The sequence below is a fragment of the Penicillium bovifimosum genome (assembly GCF_028826915.1).
Source record: "Penicillium bovifimosum strain IBT 22155 chromosome Unknown utg000004l_segment0_segment0, whole genome shotgun sequence".
NCBI lineage: Eukaryota > Fungi > Ascomycota > Eurotiomycetes > Eurotiales > Aspergillaceae > Penicillium > Penicillium bovifimosum.
Genome location: NW_026622713.1, coordinates 294,226 through 317,998, shown reverse-complemented (window position 1 = coordinate 317,998; position 23,773 = coordinate 294,226). Strand labels below are relative to the sequence as shown.

At 50.7% G+C, this 23,773-nt stretch overlaps 13 protein-coding genes across 13 annotated transcripts; 7 read left to right on the top strand and 6 right to left on the bottom strand.

The window, feature by feature from the left end:
• Window positions 1–482: 482 nt before the first annotated feature.
• N7515_004401 (NmrA-like family protein) lies at window positions 483–1,436 on the top strand (the record flags this gene model as incomplete). Its single annotated transcript, XM_056665145.1, has 1 exon — window positions 483–1,436. The coding sequence occupies one exon, from the start codon at window positions 483–485 to the stop codon at window positions 1,434–1,436; it is 954 nt and encodes a 317-aa protein (XP_056522095.1).
• Window positions 1,437–1,882: 446 nt separating this feature from the next.
• Window positions 1,883–2,797, bottom strand: N7515_004400 (uncharacterized protein; the record flags this gene model as incomplete). The annotated part of the gene is made up of 1 exon (XM_056665144.1): window positions 1,883–2,797. One exon carries the CDS (start codon window positions 2,795–2,797, stop codon window positions 1,883–1,885), a length of 915 nt encoding a protein of 304 aa, XP_056522094.1.
• A 606-nt stretch (window positions 2,798–3,403) lies between these two features.
• On the bottom strand, window positions 3,404–5,660 carry N7515_004399 (transcription factor TFIIIC subunit TFC6; the record flags this gene model as incomplete). Its single annotated transcript, XM_056665143.1, has 2 exons — window positions 3,404–4,248; window positions 4,301–5,660. The coding sequence occupies 2 exons, from the start codon at window positions 5,658–5,660 to the stop codon at window positions 3,404–3,406; spliced, it is 2,205 nt and encodes a 734-aa protein (XP_056522093.1).
• Window positions 5,661–6,449: 789 nt separating this feature from the next.
• On the bottom strand, window positions 6,450–7,737 carry N7515_004398 (uncharacterized protein; the record flags this gene model as incomplete). The annotated part of the gene is made up of 6 exons (XM_056665142.1): window positions 6,450–6,583; window positions 6,649–6,753; window positions 6,809–6,886; window positions 6,950–7,076; window positions 7,143–7,597; window positions 7,662–7,737. 6 exons carry the CDS (start codon window positions 7,735–7,737, stop codon window positions 6,450–6,452), a joined length of 975 nt encoding a protein of 324 aa, XP_056522092.1.
• A 940-nt stretch (window positions 7,738–8,677) lies between these two features.
• N7515_004397 (uncharacterized protein) lies at window positions 8,678–9,070 on the bottom strand (the record flags this gene model as incomplete). The annotated part of the gene is made up of 2 exons (XM_056665141.1): window positions 8,678–8,832; window positions 8,884–9,070. The coding sequence occupies 2 exons, from the start codon at window positions 9,068–9,070 to the stop codon at window positions 8,678–8,680; spliced, it is 342 nt and encodes a 113-aa protein (XP_056522091.1).
• A 194-nt stretch (window positions 9,071–9,264) lies between these two features.
• N7515_004396 (transposase) lies at window positions 9,265–10,533 on the top strand (the record flags this gene model as incomplete). Its single annotated transcript, XM_056665140.1, has 1 exon — window positions 9,265–10,533. The coding sequence occupies one exon, from the start codon at window positions 9,265–9,267 to the stop codon at window positions 10,531–10,533; it is 1,269 nt and encodes a 422-aa protein (XP_056522090.1).
• Window positions 10,534–12,377: 1,844 nt separating this feature from the next.
• On the top strand, window positions 12,378–13,461 carry N7515_004395 (uncharacterized protein; the record flags this gene model as incomplete). The annotated part of the gene is made up of 2 exons (XM_056665139.1): window positions 12,378–12,431; window positions 12,478–13,461. 2 exons carry the CDS (start codon window positions 12,378–12,380, stop codon window positions 13,459–13,461), a joined length of 1,038 nt encoding a protein of 345 aa, XP_056522089.1.
• Window positions 13,462–13,718: 257 nt separating this feature from the next.
• N7515_004394 (dolichyl-phosphate beta-D-mannosyltransferase) lies at window positions 13,719–14,519 on the bottom strand (the record flags this gene model as incomplete). The annotated part of the gene is made up of 2 exons (XM_056665138.1): window positions 13,719–14,352; window positions 14,416–14,519. 2 exons carry the CDS (start codon window positions 14,517–14,519, stop codon window positions 13,719–13,721), a joined length of 738 nt encoding a protein of 245 aa, XP_056522088.1.
• A 305-nt stretch (window positions 14,520–14,824) lies between these two features.
• On the top strand, window positions 14,825–16,351 carry N7515_004393 (uncharacterized protein; the record flags this gene model as incomplete). The annotated part of the gene is made up of 3 exons (XM_056665137.1): window positions 14,825–14,946; window positions 14,995–16,075; window positions 16,157–16,351. The coding sequence occupies 3 exons, from the start codon at window positions 14,825–14,827 to the stop codon at window positions 16,349–16,351; spliced, it is 1,398 nt and encodes a 465-aa protein (XP_056522087.1).
• A 199-nt stretch (window positions 16,352–16,550) lies between these two features.
• On the bottom strand, window positions 16,551–17,626 carry N7515_004392 (uncharacterized protein; the record flags this gene model as incomplete). The annotated part of the gene is made up of 2 exons (XM_056665136.1): window positions 16,551–17,415; window positions 17,463–17,626. The coding sequence occupies 2 exons, from the start codon at window positions 17,624–17,626 to the stop codon at window positions 16,551–16,553; spliced, it is 1,029 nt and encodes a 342-aa protein (XP_056522086.1).
• Window positions 17,627–17,862: 236 nt separating this feature from the next.
• N7515_004391 (hemolysin III family protein) lies at window positions 17,863–18,816 on the top strand (the record flags this gene model as incomplete). Its single annotated transcript, XM_056665135.1, has 1 exon — window positions 17,863–18,816. The coding sequence occupies one exon, from the start codon at window positions 17,863–17,865 to the stop codon at window positions 18,814–18,816; it is 954 nt and encodes a 317-aa protein (XP_056522085.1).
• Window positions 18,817–19,859: 1,043 nt separating this feature from the next.
• On the top strand, window positions 19,860–21,198 carry N7515_004390 (Zn(II)2Cys6 transcription factor domain-containing protein; the record flags this gene model as incomplete). Its single annotated transcript, XM_056665134.1, has 2 exons — window positions 19,860–20,213; window positions 20,278–21,198. 2 exons carry the CDS (start codon window positions 19,860–19,862, stop codon window positions 21,196–21,198), a joined length of 1,275 nt encoding a protein of 424 aa, XP_056522084.1.
• Window positions 21,199–21,580: 382 nt separating this feature from the next.
• N7515_004389 (SDR family NAD(P)-dependent oxidoreductase) lies at window positions 21,581–22,692 on the top strand (the record flags this gene model as incomplete). The annotated part of the gene is made up of 4 exons (XM_056665133.1): window positions 21,581–21,752; window positions 21,816–22,003; window positions 22,071–22,222; window positions 22,308–22,692. 4 exons carry the CDS (start codon window positions 21,581–21,583, stop codon window positions 22,690–22,692), a joined length of 897 nt encoding a protein of 298 aa, XP_056522083.1.
• Between the last annotated feature and the right edge of the window lie 1,081 nt (window positions 22,693–23,773).

The following is a 23,773-nucleotide window of genomic DNA, read 5'->3' as shown; positions in this document are numbered from 1 at the left end:
CAGTGGAGGTTCGACAGCCTCAGGTTTTTGTAAATGTTACTTATGTCTAACAGTCTAGGACCTTCTTAGAAGGTCTTTTCAGCAGACATTTTGTGGGCCGGTCGTCTCGTTTTCGCACTGTTTCTTCGTTTCTTCCCTGGATTCGTTCGCGGACCAACCTTCTCGCCGCGGCTAGTAATCGGACGGTTGGTTTACCCGTTTCACCGGTCGTATCTCCCGCCACTCCCCACATCTTCCGATTTATTGTAGAAGAATAATGCAGTGGATCTATGTCCACGGAGTCGGGTAGTTATGCAGCGGGGACCCACTGCGTATAGCAAGTCTTGGCGACATCAACCTTGGACCACCCTCGAATTGCAAATACTACTATGTTGGCTTTGTAAGTTTCAATCGCAGATTAGAAATCACGAAAGAGGAAAAGATATAATTTGGGAGCAAACCCTCTGATCTTGAGCTCTTCAACTACATCTCTTCTATACACAATGTCTCCTTCCATCTTGATCGTCGGCGCTACCGGCAACACCGGCCGAGCCGTGACTCAAACCTTGCCAAAGTTGCTTCAATCAAGCACTCTATCCGACCACCGTATTATTGCCCTCACCCGCTCTTCCACAAGTCCAGCAGCCAAGGAACTAGCCAAACTTCCCGGAGTGGAAGTGATAGAGCAGAACTGGGTGGAAATCACCGCCGAATGGCTCCGCACAAACCAAGTCACCAGAGCATTCATTGCACCCCACAATGAGCCCAACCAGTTCGCCGAAGAGTCAACATTTCACGTGAATGCCCTCAACGCCGGCGTCCAGTATGTGGTGCGGATCTCAACCACAGCTGCAAATGTCCGCCCGGACTGCCCTGCCTATTATCCACGCCAACACTGGGCCATCGAGGCTCTTCTAGGCTCACCCGAGTTCAACAATCTACAGTGGACGTCTCTCCAGCCTAATCTTTTCTCGACATTTGCCATGTCCTCTGCTGCGGAGTTGATCAAGAAGCACCGTAAGACTGGGGAGCAGGACACTCTTCGGCTGCTGCTGGCAGAGGATGCACCTGTCGGTATTATCGACCCTGACGAGGTCGGAGTGATTGCTGCCCATCTCCTGTCTCAAGAAGATCCTTCCGCGCACAATAAGGCCAAATATGTTCTCAATGGGCCTGAGGATGTCACTGGGAACAGGATTGTCGAAATGATTGAGCAGTACATTGGTACACCCGTGAAGGATGTCCGCTATAAAGACGTCTCCTTCGTCGACATGCTTTTCGAGTACCAGTACGCAGGAACCAAAGAATCGAAAAACGTCCTTTACTCCGCTAAGCGGTCTCTTGAGGCTGGGTGGGAAGGCAAATGCTCGGTTTCTACATCTAGCAAGGAGATCCTGGAGCTTGCTGCTCCGACGCGGTCACCTGCCGATGTCTTGAAGTCTCTACTGGAGGGTTAGTTAGGGAATGATACTGTTAGACCACAAGATGAAATAGTCAATTGGAAGTCTCATGTATTTCATTTCACTATGCATTGTCTGTAAACCGCCCAACCTTCCATTCTATGTAAATCCGGGCCCATCAAATGTTCAAATCCAGCCTATGTGTCAGGTCCATGCGAAACCCAATCCCATATCCACAGTAGAATACAAATGATGAATTGTAGTTTCTCTAAAATCGCACCTGGTAAAAACGCCTGTCAAGTATGCATTCCCAAAGCCGTGATGGGAACAAATCAAGTCATTTAATCACTGGTCCTTGACCAAGGAAAGGTCGGATCCCGCCTCATTGTATCGCAATCATATCAATTCCTCGAACTCGGAACCGTAAGTGTCGTTTTCTCATGAAAGTCTATTCCCATGCTACTTTGCTAGTAGCAAAATAGTTCCTGGCAATCCTATTTGCCTTAGTAGGCCAAAGGAGTAGATGTGGCGGCAAATGTGCTGGAGACAGGCGAAGAGATGCTGGAAGCAGCCGAGGTGAAACCACGGGCTACGATGGCAGGCGAGGTAGAAGGGGTGGCAACGGAGGGGGCGACGGAGGAAGTTCCGGGGACGGAAGAGTACCAGCCGTAAGGGCCGCGGGCGGCAAGAGGAGCAGCCGAAGTAGGCACGCCCCAGCTCGAGGGAGCGGCGGAAGCGGAGGCGCTCAGGCTGGAGGACGAGGGGGAGACGGAAGCAGACGAGGACCAGTCATTAAAGCCGCGCGCCACAATGGAAGTGGGCGAAGCAGTGGAGCTAGCAATCGATGAAGTGCCAGAGACAGAAGATGACCAGCCACGAGCGGCAAGGGGAGTGGCGGAGGCGGAGGCGCTGATAGAGGGTGTGGCGGTCCCGAAAGCAGACGAGCCTCGAGCATAGAGAGATGAAGCTGCTGATGAGGTAGGCCACTGACGGGCATAGAGAGACTCGGTGACAGAGAAAGTGGGATAAATCGACGCTGAGGAAGAACTAGAGTACTCGCGCGCAAAGATTGCGGGCTGACCAGCGGCTCTCAGACCTCGGCGGATGAAAGAGGAAGATGAAGTGCATGGAGTAGAGCTGGCGCCAGGAGTCGAGTGGGCCACGCTCGAGGGGGTAGCAGTCACGGTCACAGTAACGGGCATTGCATTGGCTCCGGAAGCAGTGACTGTAGAGGTCTCGATAATAGTGTCGACTTCACGGGCAACCTGGCTAGAAGTAGAAGAGGTGCCTCCGTCGGCATTGACCACGGAGTAGGTGGCACGGCGAACGAAAGCATCGTCCTCGGAATTGGCAAAAGGCGCTGCGTAGGCCACGCTAATTGAGGATAGGGTGACAAGCGCAACCGAAGCGAAATGCATGATGAAACGAAGTATTTGAAGATTGAAGATTGAAGATTGCAGAAACAATTGGAAGAACTTGGTATTGAAGGGCTCAAATGCAAACAGGAGAACTGAGATATGGATAATGCAGAGACTTGAGGGATGAGTGTGGGAAGTTGAGAAAGGAAGAGCACAGCAGTCTCAAGTCCAGCTTTAAAAGTTATACGCAGAAGATCTACTATCAAACTACGAGGTAATCTTTTATTGGTCCAAAAAGAGGCGGCTGGGATCTACAGTGGCTGGGTCGGCGGCAATCCAGCCATGGCCTTGATTATTTTTTGTTTTTATGGAGCTATTGATCAAATGTGATTGGTCAACTTTGGATCACCATGGCCCCACTTGGAGCACCTGCCAACCACGATGCCGCTGTGGGGTTTCCACGGCGACGTTACTAAGCAATTGGTGTGGCTGGGGCTCTTAGGGTTCCACTCAGACACAACTGCGATGGCACAAACGTTTCACTGTCGCCTGGAATTCTTTTCATAGATCAACTATGATGTTTGGATGACCCCGATCGACGCGTCAACATCGGTAGATCTTATGCACAGTCTACACTGCCGGCTTGATTGGCGCCGTGGTAAGACACTAGATAGCAAGGTCTTCCACTCTTAATAACCCACACCCCAGCGCAGCACTGGCCCACCCTGCACAGTGGCGATTGGGGTTCCACCCAAGAGCTGTGACGTGGGTGCCTTCCTCGTAGATGGTGGAAGTCCCCATCCCCATGATCGGCTTGGACTCGGACATTTTGTTCTTTGCCAGCTTCTGGTTTTCTGCCCGGTATCCATCGTAGAATCGGCTAATGCCCAGAGTGTCTGTCTCCGAAGTAGGCCGGACCCATTCATGAGTGAACCACATCTGCTGCCATACTTGTTCCTTATTGTAAAGGATCCGTCGGAACGGATTCGTTCCTGCAACTTCACCGGCAGTACTGCCAAACAAAGCGCAAGGGTGATGGGTACTAGATGGTGCCATGGCCGAGATGTTGCTTGTGAACCTCGCAATGACTGTGGTGCTGATGAATCTTCGAATGGGGATGATGCGAGCGAACTCATTTTCGTCTCCTGCAATCACAGACTGGCAAAGAGGAGAATAGCTGATGTAGGCAGAGGCACCTCGCATGCGAACGGTCGAGGCCATTTCACTCGAGCTATCGATGGTTGACCACATTCGCGTTTCGCCATCCATAGCTACAGTGATGATGAGTTGGGGATGGGCTGGATAGGCCGATGTGATGCTCAAGATGTAGGTGTCGTGTACCGGTCGATAAAAATAAGGTAGAGGTTCAGGCTCAGAGCAAGGTTTGATGTTCCAGACTGCTACAAATCCGTTACCGCAGCCTACTGCAAGGTCACCGGGAGATAGCCAAGTGACGCATGTGCAGACTGTTGCTGGAGGTCTTGCCTCAAAGGCGGGCGATTCAACTTTGACTATATTGCGCGTTAGCGGGGCTACTTGGAACTCCTCGGAAGAGACACTGACGATATTCTGTTTTTTGTGACCCTCGTTCTGTCTTGATATCCAAGACTCTGACCTTTCCATCTCCCCATACGGTCGCGAGCAATCCAATGGACTTTCTCGCTTCTTCTTCGTCTTCCTCTCTTTTGGCCCTAGGCATGCTATTCCATGACATGCGTCTCAGGTCGCCCCAGTCGGCACACAGGACTTGTCGAAGCCTGGGTTTGGTTTCCATATCTAGAGTGATTGTGGGAGTCTCGCTCTTTTTCCCTTTGAACTCCCAGATTTGCAGAGCACTAGGAGTTGGATGTGAAGGCCTAAATGGCGTAGTAGGCTCACTTCCTTCAGGGGTGCACTGCGCTTTCTGTGCTTCTGTGATTGGTGCGACCACAGCGAGGTACTGGGTAAGGCCATCCTGGTTTGGAGCCCAAGCCATGCAAAGTGCCTTGTGACCGATGTTCAAAATCCAGCCCTCTCGAATCTTCCTGGTCCCGGTTTCTGACTGTCCTGGTTGGGTGCTCCAGGCTTTTCCAAAATCAAAAGTCTCATGATAACCGAGCTTGTACAGTTGCTGGTTGTTGTGTGGTCCCAGCAAAATGCCATGTTTTCGTGCATCTGGTGGAGGTAGGTATCTCTGAAATATCATGGACTCTTCCAGATTGTGGATGCGCTGCTTTTTCTTAAAAATCGGACCGGTGTCCCGGTCATAGTACCAGTCCCAGCCACGTGTGCTTTCTCTCAACATATCATCTGGGTGGACGCCAAATGTCGGCCCGTAGAGGTATGAAGGCTTCTGTTCTCTGTCTTCCAAAGTAGCGCGAGAGGGAAAAGCAACGTCCAGGGCCTTGTTCCAACGCATACGGAAGTGGACGGCGGCCATTAGATCTCGATCATCAGTACCGAATGTCAGAGTATAATAGGCAGTCTTCGAGAGGTGGTCCTTGGGCTCGATTATGCCACGGGAGTGCGTCTCGTCTGGATTTGGCAGAGCCGCCGCATCTGCTCTTCGCTTCCGGGCGTGCGTATCACGTTGTTGAAATCCCGAACGCTCTTTCCTCAGAGTGCCTTCAGCAGCACCGATCCACATTTCTTCGGGCTCAGAGGCACCGCCTTGTGACCCTAACTCACCTTCTGGGTCATCTGCAGCGTCTGTCCCTACTTCGTCTTCGTCAAGTCCATAGTCGACCTCATCACCAGAACCAGCGACAAATTCATCATCTGAAGATAAATCTTCGGCCTCTGCGCGTTTGCCTTTCCGCCTTGAAGAAACTTTGGGTTTATTGGACTCCTCCTCGTTGTCACTGAGTCCAGCTGCCTCGAATGGATCATCGACGTACACCGCCCTTGGGCCTTTGAGACGTCCAGACCTGCGGCCGGCAGACATGTTGCTCAGACAGGTCGCGTCTCGATGACGGCCAATGAGAATGTGATGTGCATGCCCTGAGTATTTCCGAGTGATCTGGATTCCCAACTCAATGAATTTCGAATTATACACCGTAACACCAGTGAGTGGATCAAGAATTTGATATATTGGTAAGTCCAGTACCTGATTTGAGAGACTGGCAGTTATCAGTTCACCGGCTTGTTCTGACCTCAGTTTCCTCAGACGATATGTGTCACATGATTCAAAAGTTCTGCCGAACTTTTGACGCGCAGGCGGTGGATAGCCAAGTCCACCGCCTTTTGCATGGGGCTGCTGTACTCCGTAATCTTGGCGGGTAGTTATCCACCGTCATCTACTCCGTACGCTCACCTCATACGCTCCTTGCCTCAGTGACCTCAGACCACCGCCTTTGATTCTGCCGAATTTATGAAATTCTGCCACGCTAACCTGATTGGGACGCTTCATCAGCCGGTGGTCTGGGTCACGAACGCCTCTGTATATACTGTTCATCAGGAGTTTTTTCGAACTTTGACATTTTCATCCAGTTCGGGCGGTCTGAAAAACTTATCTGTGTGTATTTTTTATAGAAGAGCAATGCAGTGTGATGGAGAATCAATTGTATGCTATTAGTAACGACGAGATGGGACGTCGGGACGAAAGGAGAGAGAGAGAGGAAATGCAAGAGCGAAAGACTATCTAACTATCTAGTTCTGTCCCCTGGTAATGCCTGATTGCCATGGTTGCCTGCCCGGAGACCAACACTTTCCAAGCTCTAGCTATATAGCTCTATTACAACGAGAACTTCTCCCCGGTTAGGTCCTCGCTCAACTCCCAGAGCCGGATCCAGTTATCTTGGTCGTTGACGTGAGTGTGCAGGTCCTGATCTGCAACCGCGTTCTGGTAGAGATAGGAGCCGTTGTACTCTGTATGTGTATAAACAAGATCAACAAAAGCCCTATGCAAAACCTAAGTGAGGATCTTAACTGACCTGCGATAGTCGGATCAACCATGCCAGTAATGACAGTAGCAGCTCCTTCCGAGGTACCCGTAATCGGAGGGTATGAGAACTCCTTTCCGTCCAGATCTTTCATCACTGGAGAATCATGTTAGCAGATGATCAAAGCATAGTCAAAGAAAAGTGCACATACGTTGACCTGTCTTGCTCAACTCTATGAATTTCTCGAGAAATTCAGAAGAAATGTGTCGCAGCAAGCCAGTTTGCATCGCTATAAATGTCAGCGCGCCAAATCCAACAAACACCACCTAAGGACGGGCACAAAAGTACATACCACCAGGATCAATACTGAACACACGAATCTTCTCACTCTTCAACTTCTCGCCGAGTCTCTTGACAAACATGACGCGTGCTGCATTCGACTGCCCATACGCAACCATAGGGTCGTAGGATTCACCATTCTGTAGCAAACAACGCCAGAGTCAATACTACCGGGCATCGAGCATAAGTCAAGGAAGGGTACTAACACTAAAATTGTAATCCTCAAAGCTCATCTTCCCCAGTCTAACCGCCCCGCTAGCCACGATAATAACCGATGACTCCGGTCCCGCAGCACGAACCTTCGGCAGAAGCAACTTGACAAGCAAGAAGTTCGCCAAATAGTTGACTGCCAGCTGGGACTCGATTCCATCCTTTGTCTTGCAATAAGGTGGCATCATCACACCGGCGACGCAGACTAGATGGTCGATTTGAGATACATCTGCCAGGTCCCCGGCCGCTTTTCGTACGTCGGCGAAGTCGCTCAAGTCCATCTTTAGAAAGCGGACTTGCACTTCCGGGGCAGAAGCTTGAATCTTGGCTCTGATTCCTGAGACCTTGGATTCGGCTCGGGCACTCAGGATTAAGAGCTTGGGGTTGGCGGTGGAGACTTGGAGGGCAAGTTCGCCTGCGAGGGATTCATCGGAGACTCCTGTGATCAGGACTACAGGACGATGTATGTTAGCTTTCGAGCTTCTGTTTATATAGCAGGGAGAGAGCATGCTCACTTGTCTTCCCGGCAAGTCTCTTGCCGTATTTCTCCATGATGACCTCGGAGCGGAGGATTTGTTTGGTGGTGGTCATCTTGAGTGCGCTTGTTTTGACGAGATAGAGCAAAGAGTTGAATCAAGATATGTTTAGAGTCAATTGATATGTTCAGTTCATACAACGCGACATCTTCCCCTTTATGTGTCTTCTCATCGGAGATAATGGAACTAAAGATAGATCCCGAGATCAAGCAGTTCTTGGGTCATAGTTCGAAAAGACCAATCAACGTTCACAGATATGTGTAAGGTTAAACGGTTAAACCCGCGTCTTACCATATCAGGTTAGCGCGCTGTCATCAATTGTGTTGATTCTATTTCTACTATCTGCTCCGAACCTTGTTTTATTCCATTATGCATCAGTGCTAGCTAATTAGGAAGAAGTTGAATATCGGTGTTACTAACTTTCTTATCCCGTGCTAACCTTATGGTAAATCCCGTGATTTCCTCGGAGTTAACCCTTATTTATTTGGTCAGCAGGATGTCATCGTACCAGCAACTCGTAAGCGCCCATCGGGGGTGGAGGCGTTACAGGTGATAATGTGCTGAGCGGAGCGGAGGAAATTCGGCGCGTGTCCGAGCTGACTGAACTGAGATGGCCTGCAGCCGGAGGTTTCTTTATGCCCTGCGGCCCACCGCTCCAGGCGTGTTGATGAGCCGTAAAGGGTTTTACAGGTATCAGGTCCTAGATTACAACCGAGCATATGCGGAAGTCTACAAAAAGGGCTTCCGAGGCCGGTTCAGGCTACTCAGATTGGCGAACGTAGCTAGGAATAGCAATAGAAAGGCCGTCCCGAACGGTGACATCCCTCATATGCGCATACTGAAGACATCGGTCATAATGGCAGCACTGATATCAAGCAACGCTCTGTGAAATGTACCTGCAACTGCAAGAACCGGTCGCCCGGGTGGCAACGGCGAGTCTAGGCGCGGCAGCGACACATACTGCGGTAGGCGCCGCTGGCGGTCAGCCAGACGCATCAGCATGGGTGTCGTAGGCCGAGCGGGTTGGTATCCTCCAAGAGGGTGCCGGAAAGGATGCGGACTCGAGAGAGTGCGACATAGTGTAGGCCCGCGGAGTGCGCACGGTCGCTGATATTAAGGACAGACTGACAGCCCTGTCCACGGTAATGCCCTGGGATTTATGTGGCGTATGAGAAGACCAGGGGGAACTGGGTCCTCGTACACTGTTGGTTTCCCACGAGGAATTCGCGCGTGACGCGAAGAATGGGCACAGCGGGGGATCCGGACCTAATTCCGCGGCCTGAGAATGGGTCAAACCGCACAAGCAGGGGTAACGGCGTTTCGTGTTCAACGGTGCCAAAGGCCCCGTTCACAGGGCCACGGTCGGTCCAGATATTCTCGAGGAGCATAACAAGGCTACCAATGGACACCTGGAGCGTGTGATAGAGGTTGCCGGCCTCGTCAGCAGAAGCAGACGCCGCACCGGTGCTACGACACTCTCACCGCTTCCCGGTGTTGTGCCTCCCACACTTTTGATAATTTCCCACACTTTTATAATTTTCACGAACCCACCTATTTCGTACCTTATTTACTCCCCACCAAGATGCCTGATGATTCATCTGATATCAATGACCGTATCGCAAATGCCGTCCAAGCCTACCATGAAAGGGATAACCCGAAAATCGCGCCATTGGCGCGGGAATTTGATGTTCCATACCAACGCCTGCGGAGCCGAATCCACGGTCGCCGGAGTATGACTGAGCTTGGTCGCGAGAGAAAAGCCTTGAATCCAATTCAAGAGAAGGCATTGATTGCGTGGATAAGGACTCTAAACAGCGCATATACCTGTCCTACACCTACCTTGGTGGAGCGGGCAGCAAATCTGATTTTGCTGCGGTCGGGCTCTGAGAAATCTGTCGGCCACAACTGGGTCTATAGATTCATCGCATCACTACCACCTGATATCTCCTACCTCAAGCCTAAACCAGCAGAGAAGGTCCGGATCGAAAGCCAAGTGTACGATCCGATGCTCCTTTGGTTTAATAGATTCTCCCAACTCATGGAAGAGTACAATTTCCTACCTCACGAGATCTACAACTGGGATGAGATCGGCTACCAGATTGGCGAAGGAAAGGCCCGTCATGCCTTAGCCCCTCGAAGCGGGTATGAGAACCCTACCGGCGGGCATCATGAATCCCTTACTGGGATCGAATGTATCGCCGCCGATGGGTGGGTGATGCTACCTTGGTTTTTACCGAAGAGTAGCCAGCATTTGGAGGAGTGGTACGACAATATCACGATCCCCGATTTTCGCATCAAACCTACCCCCAATGGCTGGATCGACGATGAAACAGCGTACGATTGGCTTTGTTGTTTTCATGAGGCCACAAAATCTCGAGTTCAGAGGGGAAGGCCAAGGGTATTATTGATGGATAATCATCCATCTCATACTACCTATGAGTTCGTCGACTTTTGCGAACGACATTTTATCCTCCCAATCTGGTTTATCCCACATACTACACATTTTTGCCAGCCTCTCGATGGCCAGGTCTTCGCAAATCTAGAGCATCACTTTCGGTCAGCGAACAATGAGGTGGTAATGGGGGGTGGAAGCGTGGATAAAAAGAAGGATTTCTTCCGGATGATTCGCGATGTCCGTAACCTCTCTTTTACCCAGCGAACCATCCGATCTTCTTTTCGGTCGCGTGGTATCTGGCCTTATGATCCGGAGGTGATTCTCGGACCTCTACGTCAGAAGGAAATTGAGATGGAAGGGGAGAGTGAAGTTATTCGGATGATTGATACTCCATCACCACCCCCGAACTCTCAAGTTCAGCCACCAATTCACCCCCAGACACGGTCGATCGGGTGAACAGACTCAATGCTAAGCTGAGTAAGGACTTAAGCCAGCTGAGGGATCAATCTCAGCAAGTTCAACGGCATATTCAGCGATCTATGGATGCAAATACACTTTTATCCCAACGGCTAGCTTTGTGCGAGGCGGATTTGGTGAAGGCTCTCAAAGCCAAGGAGGCAGCTAGCGCTCCAAGAAATCGTCGTACGGTTCTTGGAGCAAATACCTTGGCCCTGGGCCCGGTTGAAGCTAGGCGGCGCATCTCGAAAAGAGAGTAGGCCGATTCTAGGAAGGTTGCTCGGATCAGGGAGAGGAACGCCAAGATTTTGGAGGAGCAACAGCTGGCTCACTTAGCGCTGGATCAGGAGGAGGCTGAACATGAGGCTGCTATGAAGGCTAGAGAATCCCGTGGTGTTCGCTGGTATATTGATACTCATCATTAAGACACAAGAACTCGTCGAGTTCGCATCCATGGTGTGGGAGGTGCAATTCGAACAAGATCAAGAATGAAACAAGAAGTGGTTCACTGTACAGCGGGTGGGTAGTCTCAGCCCAATGTAGAGAGACCAGGCATACGAGCATAGCGATGAACTGGTAGAGCAGTCAATGATGAATTGATGAGCAAATACAGGAGCATAGCGAAAGATGACTTCTTGCGTGGTTAGATTGGGTCCTAAAACCCACTCGTCTTGTAGAGCCCGGCCACGGTTCTGCTGGTGGTTGAAGTTGTTGCCATCTATGTCCTCTCTTCGATTCAGTTTTCTCTCCCCATCCCACCCTTCAGTCCCTTCACCCTCAACTGCCATCTTTCCCACATCCCACGACTGCTTCGAAACCTTCCAAGCTTACAGTTCTATATTCCATACGTCATTAACCTTTACATCTACGCTTTTCTCGCTTTCAGCATGCCTCCTTGGTTTCGGAAAGACAGTATGTTTCGTCGATCAAAACCTAGCCATCTCAAGCAGAAATTTAGAGAGAACACCTGAGATACATGAGGCCGTTGGACGGCGCTGATGGCGGAGAGAGCCGTATACACGAGGTTTGGTGTGGTCGTCGAACAAAGGTAGTGGGGATTGCCCATGCATATTGTGCATTCGCGCAAGTTTCTCTGCGAGCTTTCGGTCCTGTGGCCGATATCAGAAGATTTTGGGCGCTCTGGACAGGCGAAGAACATAGACAGGGACTTCGCTTAGGCATTTGTGAGCGGAATCATAGTCATATCCGACATTGTTGACGTCGAGCACGAAGTAGGAGTGGCGCCCTGGGAACTTGTTCACAGCAACCCAGCGAGTTTTAACATATGGGCGGCAAGTGGCAACGGTTTTCTCGACCTCTTCGACAATCGTTTTGATTGACTCCAGAAACTTGGAATGATCCAGAATGCTGTTAGGCGTGTCACCAAGGATTTGAATTGGTGGAATTGGTGTCGAGTCATATTCATAGGAATCTCCTCATAACCTCGTGAATTTGCCCAATGATCAAGGCTCCCCCATGTCTAATTGACAATATTTGGTGTTAAGCTGAGAGAGCCCGTGACCAAGTGACTAAAGTCCAGGAGTGGTGCAAGATAAGTTGCATGTGAACAAAACAAAGGGGAAACCATTTGGAGTGATGTCAGAACTCAGATAACCATTTGGAGGTATTGTTCTTATCCCAGGGACCCAGAAGATTCAGTTACATGATTCTCTTATTTCTCTACATGTACTGTGTAGTGCATACACAGTAGTTAACTACTAGTTAACTAGAGTAAACGTAACAAAGCCACCGACCCCACCGTCTACGAGAATCGGATACGTCAACGGCTGATCGCCCACTGCGGGGACTCACAAGCTTTCATCCTTTCAACAACCACACTTGAAATGGCTTCATCTTCGAGTCGCGGTCCATCGCATAATGGCGTGCTTCATGAATATGTATAGAATATCCCTGCGATTCTCTGTACCGAGCTAACAATTGCAGGCTCCAAGGCTAGTAGCCTTCGAGTTCACCCCACCAGTAGAAGGCGTCAATAAGACAAACAGCCTCCTGTTCGTGGGTGGACTGACAGATGGATTCTGCACTGTTCCATATGTGTCCAAGCTAGCTAAAACTTTGGAAAACACTGATTGGTCAGTCTTCTCCGTTCTACTCTCATCTTCATATGGCGGATGGGGGGTCGGAAGCCTCGATCGTGATGTGGAGGAACTCGGGCAATGTGTGCGCTTTATTCGCGATCTCAAGGCATCCCGCCAGCCCGGTGCACCTTCATCAGCTGGGAAGATCGCGATAATGGGTCACTCGACCGGAAGCCAGGATGTGCTCCACTACCTTTACTCTCCCAACCCCGTGCCGCACAAGGAGTTCGATTTCGGCCTGCAGCACATGGTCCGCCCGGAGCTTGATGGTGCCATTCTACAAGCGCCTGCCTCGGACAGACAGGGCCTACAGGCAATCATCGAGTCCTCTCTGCAACCCGACGAGCTCAAAAAGGTTTACGATGACCTTGTGACCTTTGCTAAGGAGCAGCCTTATACAGAACCGAACAGCGATGCAATTCTTCCGATGAACTTGACTGCACGACTCTCTTATCCAGCTGACACGCCTCTCAGTGCCCGGAGATTTCTGAGTCTGGTCAGCCCTGAGAGCCCTGGAAATCCATCTGATGATGATCTCTTCAGCTCTGACTTGAGCGATAAGCGCTTGGAGGAGACCTTTGGGGCGGTGGGAGCGCAGGGCCTTCTCAAGTCAAAGATACTATTCTTGTATTCAGGCGAAGACGAGTATTGCCCCGACTGGGTGGACAAAGTGGAGCTGTTGCAGAGATGGAAGCGAGCTACTGAAGCTGGTGGCGCCAAGTGGGATTATGAAAACAGCGGAGTCATCGCTGGAGCCAGCCACAATGTTCATGGGGACGGTCAGCAGGACCTCATTGATCGAGTTTTACGTTATCTCCAGTCCATTTGAGCGGTGGAATTTAAAGATACTTTACGTGGGAACTTGAGGATTCAGACACCAGAAGACAAGGAGCACATTGAATATACACGACACAAAATAGACAAATCATTCAAACACCACCCGAAAGTGCACAGATCCAGAATAGCAGAGGTCGGAAAGGGGTATATCACAGCACGGGTAGTAAGCAGTCCAGACATGATGTTGGGCTTGCAGCAAAGATGCATCGAAGAATCAGGAGATCAGATTCCCTCTCGTTTTGAACCAACTTAGACCTTGACCCACAAGCTCAACACACCCTTGAGGTACTCGACAATCTCAGAGCCACCCAGCTTGCTCTCGCCGTAGAGACGGTCGACGAAGGTAATCGGACATTCAGACACCTTGTAACCCATTGCCTTAGCACGGACCATCATCTCCATCTGGAAACTGTAGCCCTTGCTCTCAGTGTTCAGGATAACCTTCTCGAGCACTGCCTTCTTGTACAACCGAAAGCTACCAGTCAAGTCACTCACACCGGGCATCAACATGACATCCGCGATCAGGTTGGCAGTGCGCGAAGTGAACTTGCGGAACAGATCCCAGCCGTAAACACCACCCTTGATATCTCCGCGGCTCGCATATCGGGTTCCAGTCACAATGTCTGCGTCGGTTTCTTTTTGGATGCGAATCATCTCGGGGATGAATTTGGGGTGGTGGCTGAAGTCGGCATCCATAATGACAACGTAGTTGCCCGTGACATATTTCAAGCCGTGCACATATGCGGTTCCTAGGCCGAGCTTGCCCTGGCGGGGCTTGAGGATGATGTGCTCTGGGCCATAGAGCTTTTGAAGCTGCTTGGCAATCTCGAGGGTACCGTCAGGGGATCCGTCGTCAACAACGATAACCTCCCAATCCAGCTTCCTATAAGTGGTAATCATACGTTAGTCTCCGTGTATTGCAGGTCCAGCCAGTATAAGTGCATACGCCTCGTTGAAGGTCCTCTGGATCAACCAGACGATGATAGGGAGGTTTCTCCGCTCATTGTAGGTCGGAAGGATGACCGAGTACTTGTTCTTGATCGCAGCCATTTTAGATTTCCGTAAGTCAATTAATAAAGTAAGGAGCGGTAGAATATCGGAGAGATCATGTAAAAAAAAGAAAGAAAAGAAAAGGTAGGGAACGTATGGCTGACAGCCTGTTGCATTCGGCAACGCCAGATCGCGGCGTAGTCGCCAGATCCGGCTTTACCGCCCTGGCAGAATCCGATAGCTCTTATCGGGTGTTTTGGTCGACTTCAGGTGGAACATACCCCAGGTTAGTCTACTTATTGTTCTAATTGATGGAGTAAATGCTCCTCTGAAAATGGATTCGGTATCAAACAAGCACCATCGGAATGTCTCCCGATGTGAGCGCCTCCTCCATTGCCTATATTTGGTCTGACTCGTCCCTTACTGATTGCCTTGCAGCTTCACGGCCCCGCAGCGCAACGAGAGGTCCCTTAGACGCCTCAGATGAGTGAGCATTTCTCTGCCTTCCAGCGCTCTTTTTTCTCTAACATGATAGCCCTCTGGCTGCCTCCGGATTACCCACCTCGCCTATCAAAGACGCATCAATTGCTACCAGCGATATGTTTTCAGGCGCATCTTTCCATGAGTTAGATACGCTCACGCCAGATGACCTACCTGAAATCCTAGGGAAAGACCTCTCGTTTCTTCTCCGGCATAACGTCTTCCATACACTCTCTCATCTCGATATCCCTCCAGCGCTGCGCACCGAATTCCTTATCCTCAACCCAGGGGAACCCTTGTCAACTTCTCTGGGCACTCTGGAAAGGCTTTTAGCCGAGGGCCGATTCCTAGTCGCAGCTCATTTTTCGGCTTCCATTTTAACCTCATCTTTAATATCCCCGACAGATACCAAATTGATATTCTCGCTGTTCTACACGCGCCTCGCTTGCTTGGAGCTGTCGGGCAACACAGTTCTGGCGGCGCAGGAATCGAAAGCCCTGGAAGATTTGAGCTCCGCATTCTACTATATCGATCTTAATATTGAGGAGTCTGCAGCGAATGACGATAAAGATCCTGAACATGAAACTGCTCACGCCCAATATCCTCGCCACATTGTTCCTTGGCCGCTTCGCGTTCTGGCTGTGAGACTCCAGAGCATCGGTTTCGGTGATCCTCGCAGGAGTATTGGAGGTCTGTATGAGATTGGGCTGGAAGCCCGCCGGGAGGTCATGAGAAGTGGGGCTAGCGAAGCTGAGCGGGAACTATGGAGACAGAGATTGGCAGATCTTGGGATAAGGAGCGTGAATGCGCTTGTTGAGATGGGCGATCTCGATGCAGCGAGACGGGCACTCGATGGCCTTCGGGTGGACGGGCCAGAGACGGATATTACAAAGTTGAGGAAAGCACTTTTGCTGCTGCGCATTGGTGATTTGGACGCAGCTAGCCAGGTCTTTGGTAATGCCTCCGAGGCCAAGGAGGCGGCTTTGCTGAAGCCTCTAATCAGCATGTCAGATGGCCGCTATACCGATGCAGTGGCTGAATGGCGTGTCCTTGCAGAGGATGGTACCAGGACAGATGGGGCTCTGGTAGCCCAGAATTTGGCTGTGTGTCTTCTGTACATCGGACAGCTGGATGAGGTATGTGATCTCTCTACCCCCCTGTACTCCACACTCTGTTTGGAGTCGAATGGGAACATTTGACTCACTTTTCAATCCTAGGCTCGTCAAATCCTTGAGGCCCAGGTCTCATCCAACCATTCCTTCGGTAGTTTGATTTTCAATCTGTCGACTGTCTATGAGCTTTGTTCCGACAATGCACCTCACATGAAGGGGCGGCTGGCTGAGACTATATCGAAACAACCTGTCCTGGGGCAGACTAATCTAGATCGCCCAAACTCGGATCTGAAATTATAAGGCTTGAATTGAAGACTCATTTTGCCCTCGGGCCTTGAATTCAATCTGTCTGCAATGACCTAAACATGTAATCAACGCCCCGTTCAATGACAGCCATCCGCTAATGATACGATGTCTTTCCAACTAACGCCATGCAATATGCTTAACCCCTTTGAATGCTTTCGGAGAAAAAGAGAGAAAAAGTCTAGCCAGACTGTACTCAAGCAGTCGACGCGCTTGGCTGCGCCTTGGAAGGGGGATTCTGCCTCGGCCTTTTGATGATGACTTTGTCATCTATCCGCTCCCAGCGAAGCTTCTCTTGCTCGACCAATTTCTCCCATGTCCAAGTCTGTTCGTCACCGGTGCAACCGCCCAAAATCCAACTAATGTGCACGCTGATATAGGCGCTGCCCACGGCCTTAAGCGCGTGTCTGCGAACTCGGTCCGCAGCCCAATTCATAACTGCCCGGATGTGGGAATCCACACTGTTGTGTAACTGCCAGAACATGACCCAATTATCGTGTATCAAGGCCGTTAATACCTTATCCACGATCTGCGATTTAAAGGCATGTTCTTTCCGCGCCCGGGCTCGCAGTTCAAACGCTGAGATCATGTCGTCTTGCCGACAGGCGTAATCAAGAATTAAGTAAGTGAGCATTTCTTTGACTTCAGAGTCGGGTAGTGGGTGGGATATCGAGTGCAATTTATCCACAACATATCGCAGTGAAGGGAAGTATGACGGCGGGTGGTGCGCGAGAATGGATAAGCGAATGGAGAAATTATGCACTCGTTGCGAGAATTCTGGGGGCGTGTGTTTGGCTGTTGCCAGCACGGCCTCGCGCAGCTTCCGGAGGGAGAGAAGGAGTGTGGATAGCTCCGCTGATGGTGGCGGGGCGTCTTTCTGTGCGGAGTTTGATTTGATCATCGGCCGGGAAGCAGGCGGATTGGAGGTCGCATCGTTCGATCGACTTGTTGGAAGAGAGGTCAATGCTGCATCGAGATCTTTAGAGTGGCGGGCGCAGAATCGCATATATCGATCGACAATCTTGTCGAAGTACTCGGTCTGCGTCTTATGGTCCAACAGCCTGCGAAAGGTTAACATGGCCGCGGACATGGCCCGAGTTGAACATACTTTTTATCTCCTTTGGACACAAAGCCGAGATTTTCCAACGAGTCAGATACTGGGCGTAAGCGGCTCATCTTTCCAGGCATGTGTTGACATGTGTGTTGACATCGAAACGGGCACAAGGGCAGCGCAGATATGACGTTGTCTGTCTTGTTTGTTTTGTTTGCCATGTTTGTCATGTTTGTTTACGGCTTCCCCAACTGATTTCCCTCGGTTGCCCCGACTGCCCAACAGCATGTGGATTTTCTTTTCGTTTCTTATATTTATTCCTGAACTTCTGCTTTTGTTTCCTGTCTTTCGTTGAAGTTGGACTTTTATCTGCTGACTTGTCTTACGTGTTCTGTTGTGGCCAACTCTCCAAAAATCGCTGTACACCATTGTCCATACTTGTCTATCACATGTCAACATGTCTCGCCAGCGCCGCCCTATCGAAGAGAAAGTGACGGCAAACAGTCAGCCCACAGGGATAACGGCCCCCATGGAAAAGGCTGAGAATGTGGTAAAACGACTTCTTCATTGGGACGATTTGCCCCACTGGCAACGCGACAACCATCACATTCATACTGGATATCGGCCCGCCTCGTCCTCGTTTTTAGGTTCATTTCAATCACTGGGTTACGTTCACAATGAGACGGTCAACATCTACACCCACCTCTTGCCAGCATTGATCGCCGCCCCCGCTGCCTATGGGCTCTATCACCTGCTTTCTCCGCGGTACCGGGATGCGGCCGATTCTGATATAGTGGCTTTTGCTTGTTTCTTCGCGGGGGCTGCCTTCTGCCTTGGCATGTCCGCAACCTATCATACCATATCGAATCACTCGCCTATGGTTGCACGCATCGGAAATTCACTCGACTATATCGGCATCGTGGGACTCATTGTAGGAAGCTTTGTACCGAGTGTCTTCTACGGATTTTATTGTGTACCCGGGCTCCAGCGCACGTACTGGACCATGATTTGTACCATTGGGCTAGGCTGCGTGATCGTCTCCATTAATCCCCGGTTCCGCACGCCTCGCTGGCGTCCGTTCCGCGCTTCTATGTTTGTTGGGATGGGCTTGTCTGCCGCCTTCCCGGTGCTTCATGGGGTCCAGATCTTCGGCTATGACCGTATGCGATACCAGATTGGTCTGGAATGGCTTCTTCTGCAGGGCTTCTTATATATCCTTGGGGCCACGATCTATGCAGCCCGAGTACCTGAGCGACTCAGGCCCGGGAAATTCGACATTGTAGGAAGTTCACATCAAATCTTCCACGTGCTAGTGGTCTGCGCAGCGGTGGCCCACCTGACAGGGTTACTGAAGGCATTCGACTATCGGCACAGCGGGGTTGCCGAGACCTGTCAGATTCCACGCGGCTGAGTCCGGGATTGGCGCAGCACAAGTTCGAGGTTGGACAACATGCTCATGGCATTTTTATTAGAGGTAGCATGAAAATGAAATGTTCACGTTGTAGCGTACATGGCGCGACTCTTGTTCGGCAATCTCAGGCAATCTCTCCCAGGGGTTCAAACGTCCCCGCCTGCTGACGATGAATGTGCAACATTGACGAAGAAAGAAATGAAGGGGCGAGGGCTCGATTCCCTTGTCCGATCCGGATCCGGTCAGCCGACAAGAGTCTCTTTTGCTTCTATTTCACATGGTCCCTGACACTGTCCATTCGAGGGATTGTACTTCTGTCCCAGTGGCGAGGAAGAACAAGGCCATAGGGGGCCAAAACGCCAACAGCCTTTGATTGCTAAAGGTTCATCAGGTTCTCCAAGAAGTCAGAAACTTAACCCCGAAATTGGCGTTCATGATGTTGCATCAAGGTGTGACGACTCCCAACAAAAGGACCCTCGACCGTTTTCCCTTGCGGGTAGGCAGGACCCTGTTTTCTCCTTCCACAAGGAGTGTTCAAAAATAGTGATTGCTCAAAGCATGGGCCAGACTTTGAAGTAAGCTTTGTGAGAAGGCGGTGCTTTCGACCGTTTTGCCTTTGGCGGTGCCAGTTGGCCTTCCACGCTAGGTTGATCAGATGGAAGCAAATTGGGGTTTCACAGAGGCTGACCACTATATGCGGCTGCCATCGGGACTGGCTTCGGAATGCCAGAGTGACATCCTTTCTCCCTGAAGCTTGAGCTTGTTCATATATAATCCCAGGGCGGGTGTGGGGGGTTCTGGACCGTCTGCCTCATTGGACCTGTGCTGTAGTATTGACTATCTTGATTTCTACCTGCGATCTTTTCGTGTTTTATTCATATTTTCTCCCCTTTTTTCTTCTCTTCTTTGTGTTGATACTCCTATATCACCGAGTCCTTTGGGGATCCAGGTAGCAGCATATCGTATTGGAAGACCCCATTGGCAGCTTCCTCTATCCATCCCAGCCTTTTCCTCTCCAACCACCGACAGTCAAACAGGTACCAATGCTTGCAGACTCCAATGGCAGTCCATATGCCGGCGGAGATACACCTAAGCTCCGAACTGCGTGTGAGAACTGCAGACAGTCCAAGGTGAAATGCAATCTGTCCGGCAAGAGTGTCTGTACTCGCTGCCTGCGTCACGGTCTACAGTGCCAATACGGGTTCGCAAACCGCTCCGGTAAACCAAAGGGCAGCAAGAACCGAGCTACCCTTCGCAAGCTAGGCCAGTTGCAAGAAGAAAAGCCAACTGTGCGTGGCTTCCGTGGTAGTCGGCTTGTGGCCCCCGTAGCCGACATGGAGCCGCTAGTTGGGAATAATTACAGCGGTCATATTCCTGACTCTGTGATTGATGACGATGTTGGTTTTTTTCTCTTCGCGTATCCTTGTTGCCTCGGTACACTGCTAATAAGTCGCCGTGCAGGTCTGCTTGTTATCAAATCAACCGGGCTTTTGGGAAAGTCCCAGTAGCTTCGCCAACACAACAACACTGGGGTCTTCTGTCTGTCCTGGACAGTTGACAACTGCGGAGCTCTCACCATTTACGGACCTCGGAGATCCATGTCCGGCTCTACCGGCCGGCCTAGGGTATCCGCACACGCCGGTGACGCCAACATTCTTATCCGGAGAATTGACCGACGGAGTCGCCAGCCCGTCATTGGCAGGCTCCGTCGCCTCGCCATATCCTCTTTCGCCATGCGAATGCATAGACATGGAGCTGTTCCACATGAACCGACTAAACCATCTGCTCGCCGGCTCCATGCCCCTACGACTCGACCACAGCCTGCAGACAATCAAATGCACGTTCTGCGCCTGCCAGATGTTCCTGCAGTGTACGAAATGTGCCAAGGACGGCGCAAACCTGCTAATGACCATCTCGGTGCTCAACCTCACTCTCCAGCTGTTCGAGTACTGGGTGTCGCGCGAGACGGCTCGTGCACGCCCAGAACACGGCGTCGATATCCGCTACGGATACTATGAAATATGCCACGAGGAAAATCGACAGATACGCAATTTCTTGCTCCGCGGTCTGCTGCTACAATGCCGGGATGTATTGCTGGCTCTTAAAAGCACTGCTAGCGCGGCTGACGTTCAGAATCCCAAGGGAGACCATGAAGGACCGGCTGAGCCAAAACTATCAGATGAGAATGGACAGTACTGGGTTCCTTCGGAGAATGTTGGTCTACTCCCGGACTTGGATGAGATTCCAAGTGGTACCAGAAATGAAGGCCTGCTTCCTATCATTGCAGGCTATGAAGCTACTGTGTCGGCATTCCTACAATCGACTTCGTGGGGGGAGTGTATGTGTGGATCTGGACGAGCAATGCATAACGAATCTCTTTGAAATTATAATGGGCGGTCAATTCTCTGTCGCTACCTATTGTACTGTATGAGGGAATCTGTAGAGTGAGTATGTGCGTGTGAACGGGGAAGCAAGTGTATTTCCCACTGTACCCAAAGCTGGACAGTAAACGCAGTTCGGCTATATCAGAAACATGCAATTCAGAATCATACAGTCATACTATGCTAGTAAAGCGATAATCACAGAGACATGTCCATGTAGTCCTAACTCCTAACTACTGTGTAGTGGTCCTGATAGGCTAATACCCCACAATCTCGGTCCGTACTGAGCCTCGGCAGTTACAGCCCCGATCTATAAGAGAACCCATCCCCTCACATCTACACTTCGCATTCTCCCCCTCCCCAACTTAATTAACTCAACCAAAATGGCCCCCTCCGACCGTCTCAACCAGGTCAATGAGCACCTCAACTACCCAGCCGGTCTGCTGGCAGGCCAAGTAGCCATCATCACCGGAGCAGGCCAGGGTATCGGCGCCGAAGCCGCGCGTCTCTTCGCCAACGAGGGCGCAAAGGTCGTCGTGGCCGATATTGACGCTAGTACGTATTCCCCTATCTCTTTCTTCCGAACGGCGGTTGGCATTTATCTAACAAATCAAATAGAAAAGGCCAACAGCGTCGCGGACGCCATTAACGCCGCCAAGGCTGGTCGCGCCCTGGCCGTCGTCGGCGATGTCACTGATAGCAACTACATCACCGAGCTGGTGAAGAAGACTGCTGAGTTCGGTAATGGGAAGATTCATATCATTGTTAATAATGCGGGCTTTACCTGGGATGGTGTGATTCACAAGGTAAGATTACATCTTTTTTCCCTCTTTTAAACCAATAAACCTGAAGAAATAATGCTAATGAATAAAGATGACCGACAAGCAATGGGAAACCATGCTGGCTGTGCACAACACCGCTCCCTTCCAGCTTATCCGCGCTGCATCGCCCTACTTCCGCGTCAAAGATAAGGAGCCTCGCGTTATTATCAACATCAGCAGTACGAGTGGCATTCACGGTAACGCGTATGTGCCCCCCTCTAGCCCTCTCTCTCTCATTCCTTATGATGATTCCTAAATCCATCCGATATGATACTAATGTAAAAAAAAGAGGCCAAACAAACTACGCAGTCGCCAAAGCCGGCGTCGTAGGCCTAACCCGCACAATCGCCAAAGAATGGGGTCCAGCCTTCGGCGTGCGCTCCAACACCATCGCCTTCGGCTACGTCACGACCCGTCTAACCGGCGCAAAGGAAGAAGGCGCCTTCATCACCACTCCAGACGGCACAAAGGTCGCTCTTGGTATCCCCGGGAAGCAGTTGGCGTCTAAGAAGGGGGATGTTGAGAAAGCGGCTGCTGAGGCGTATCCGGATATTCCGTTGCGTAGACCGGCTAGTCCTGAGGAGGCGGCTAGGGCTATCCTTGGTGTGGCTTCGCCTTGGTTTTCGTATGTTAATGGGGAGACGATTCGGGTTACTGGTGGACGGAATATGTAGATATCAATCGTATACTGTGTATAGGGGGTGAATATATTGGTTTGGGGATTTTATTTATTTCATTAACCTTGGGTTCCATTGTAGAATAGGTAGGTTGGGTGGGAGGTGGTGATACCTGTGTATAGTTTCAGGTGGTGGGGAGATATATATGGTGGTTGACGGTTGTATACATGAGACGATAACATGCGGACCCGACCGTTAACTCGGAATGGATATGTCTCGGTTTAACCGTTTCATGAGGTGATGGTGGCGTACTGGCATCACACGGAAACACGAAACACCAACCCCCTCTTGAGTCTTGGCCGTTGTTGGACCGAGGCAATGTTGCACAGCAGGGGACAGGGGAGAGGTTGGGGGTCTTTGTGAGATCTACACGCAGTCACGCAGAGATTAAAAGAGGCAGCAGCAAACAAGGTTACAGTGTAGAGAAAGGTAATGTAGGAGAATCTAGTGTTGATTGTGTTGTGAGACCATCTGGCAATGCCAGATGGCCGAGGTATCATATCGTGAAATCAATGAAGAGGGATCATAAAGAATCCCTCGATGTCCCGCCAAATGCGAAAGTCTATGCACAGAAAAAGCAGAAACCAATGCCAACCACCCATAGATCGTTAAACAAGCCTTTGCCGAAAGATGAACAAGAAAGGAAAGCAAGCCAAAACATAACACCCAGGTCGTGAACGCTTGAAAAGAGTACACCAAGCCCAAAAAAACAAACGAGCCTCCGTATTCATCAGCCCTTCCAGGGGCGTTCCTTCAAATCGTGATCCCAGTGTATGCGCACGCCAGAAAATGGAAACGTCAAAATGGTCCTCCCGGTATGTATGTAAATATTAAAACAGTTGAAGATAACCCGCAGGGTAGAAGACACAGGACTGGGTCAGAATGTCCATGCAAAGCCACAGTCGCAGGGCAGTGTCGAGGTCCAAGGAAAAATGCAAAAAAAATTATGTCCAAATGGAAGAGAAAGCGAGTGGCCGAGTCCGTGGATCATGATCAACGCGATCAACTTTTGTCGTTCGGCTTTTGGTATCCGCTCATGGCGGAGTGGAGAGAAGAGAGTAAAAAGACCCAAAATAGT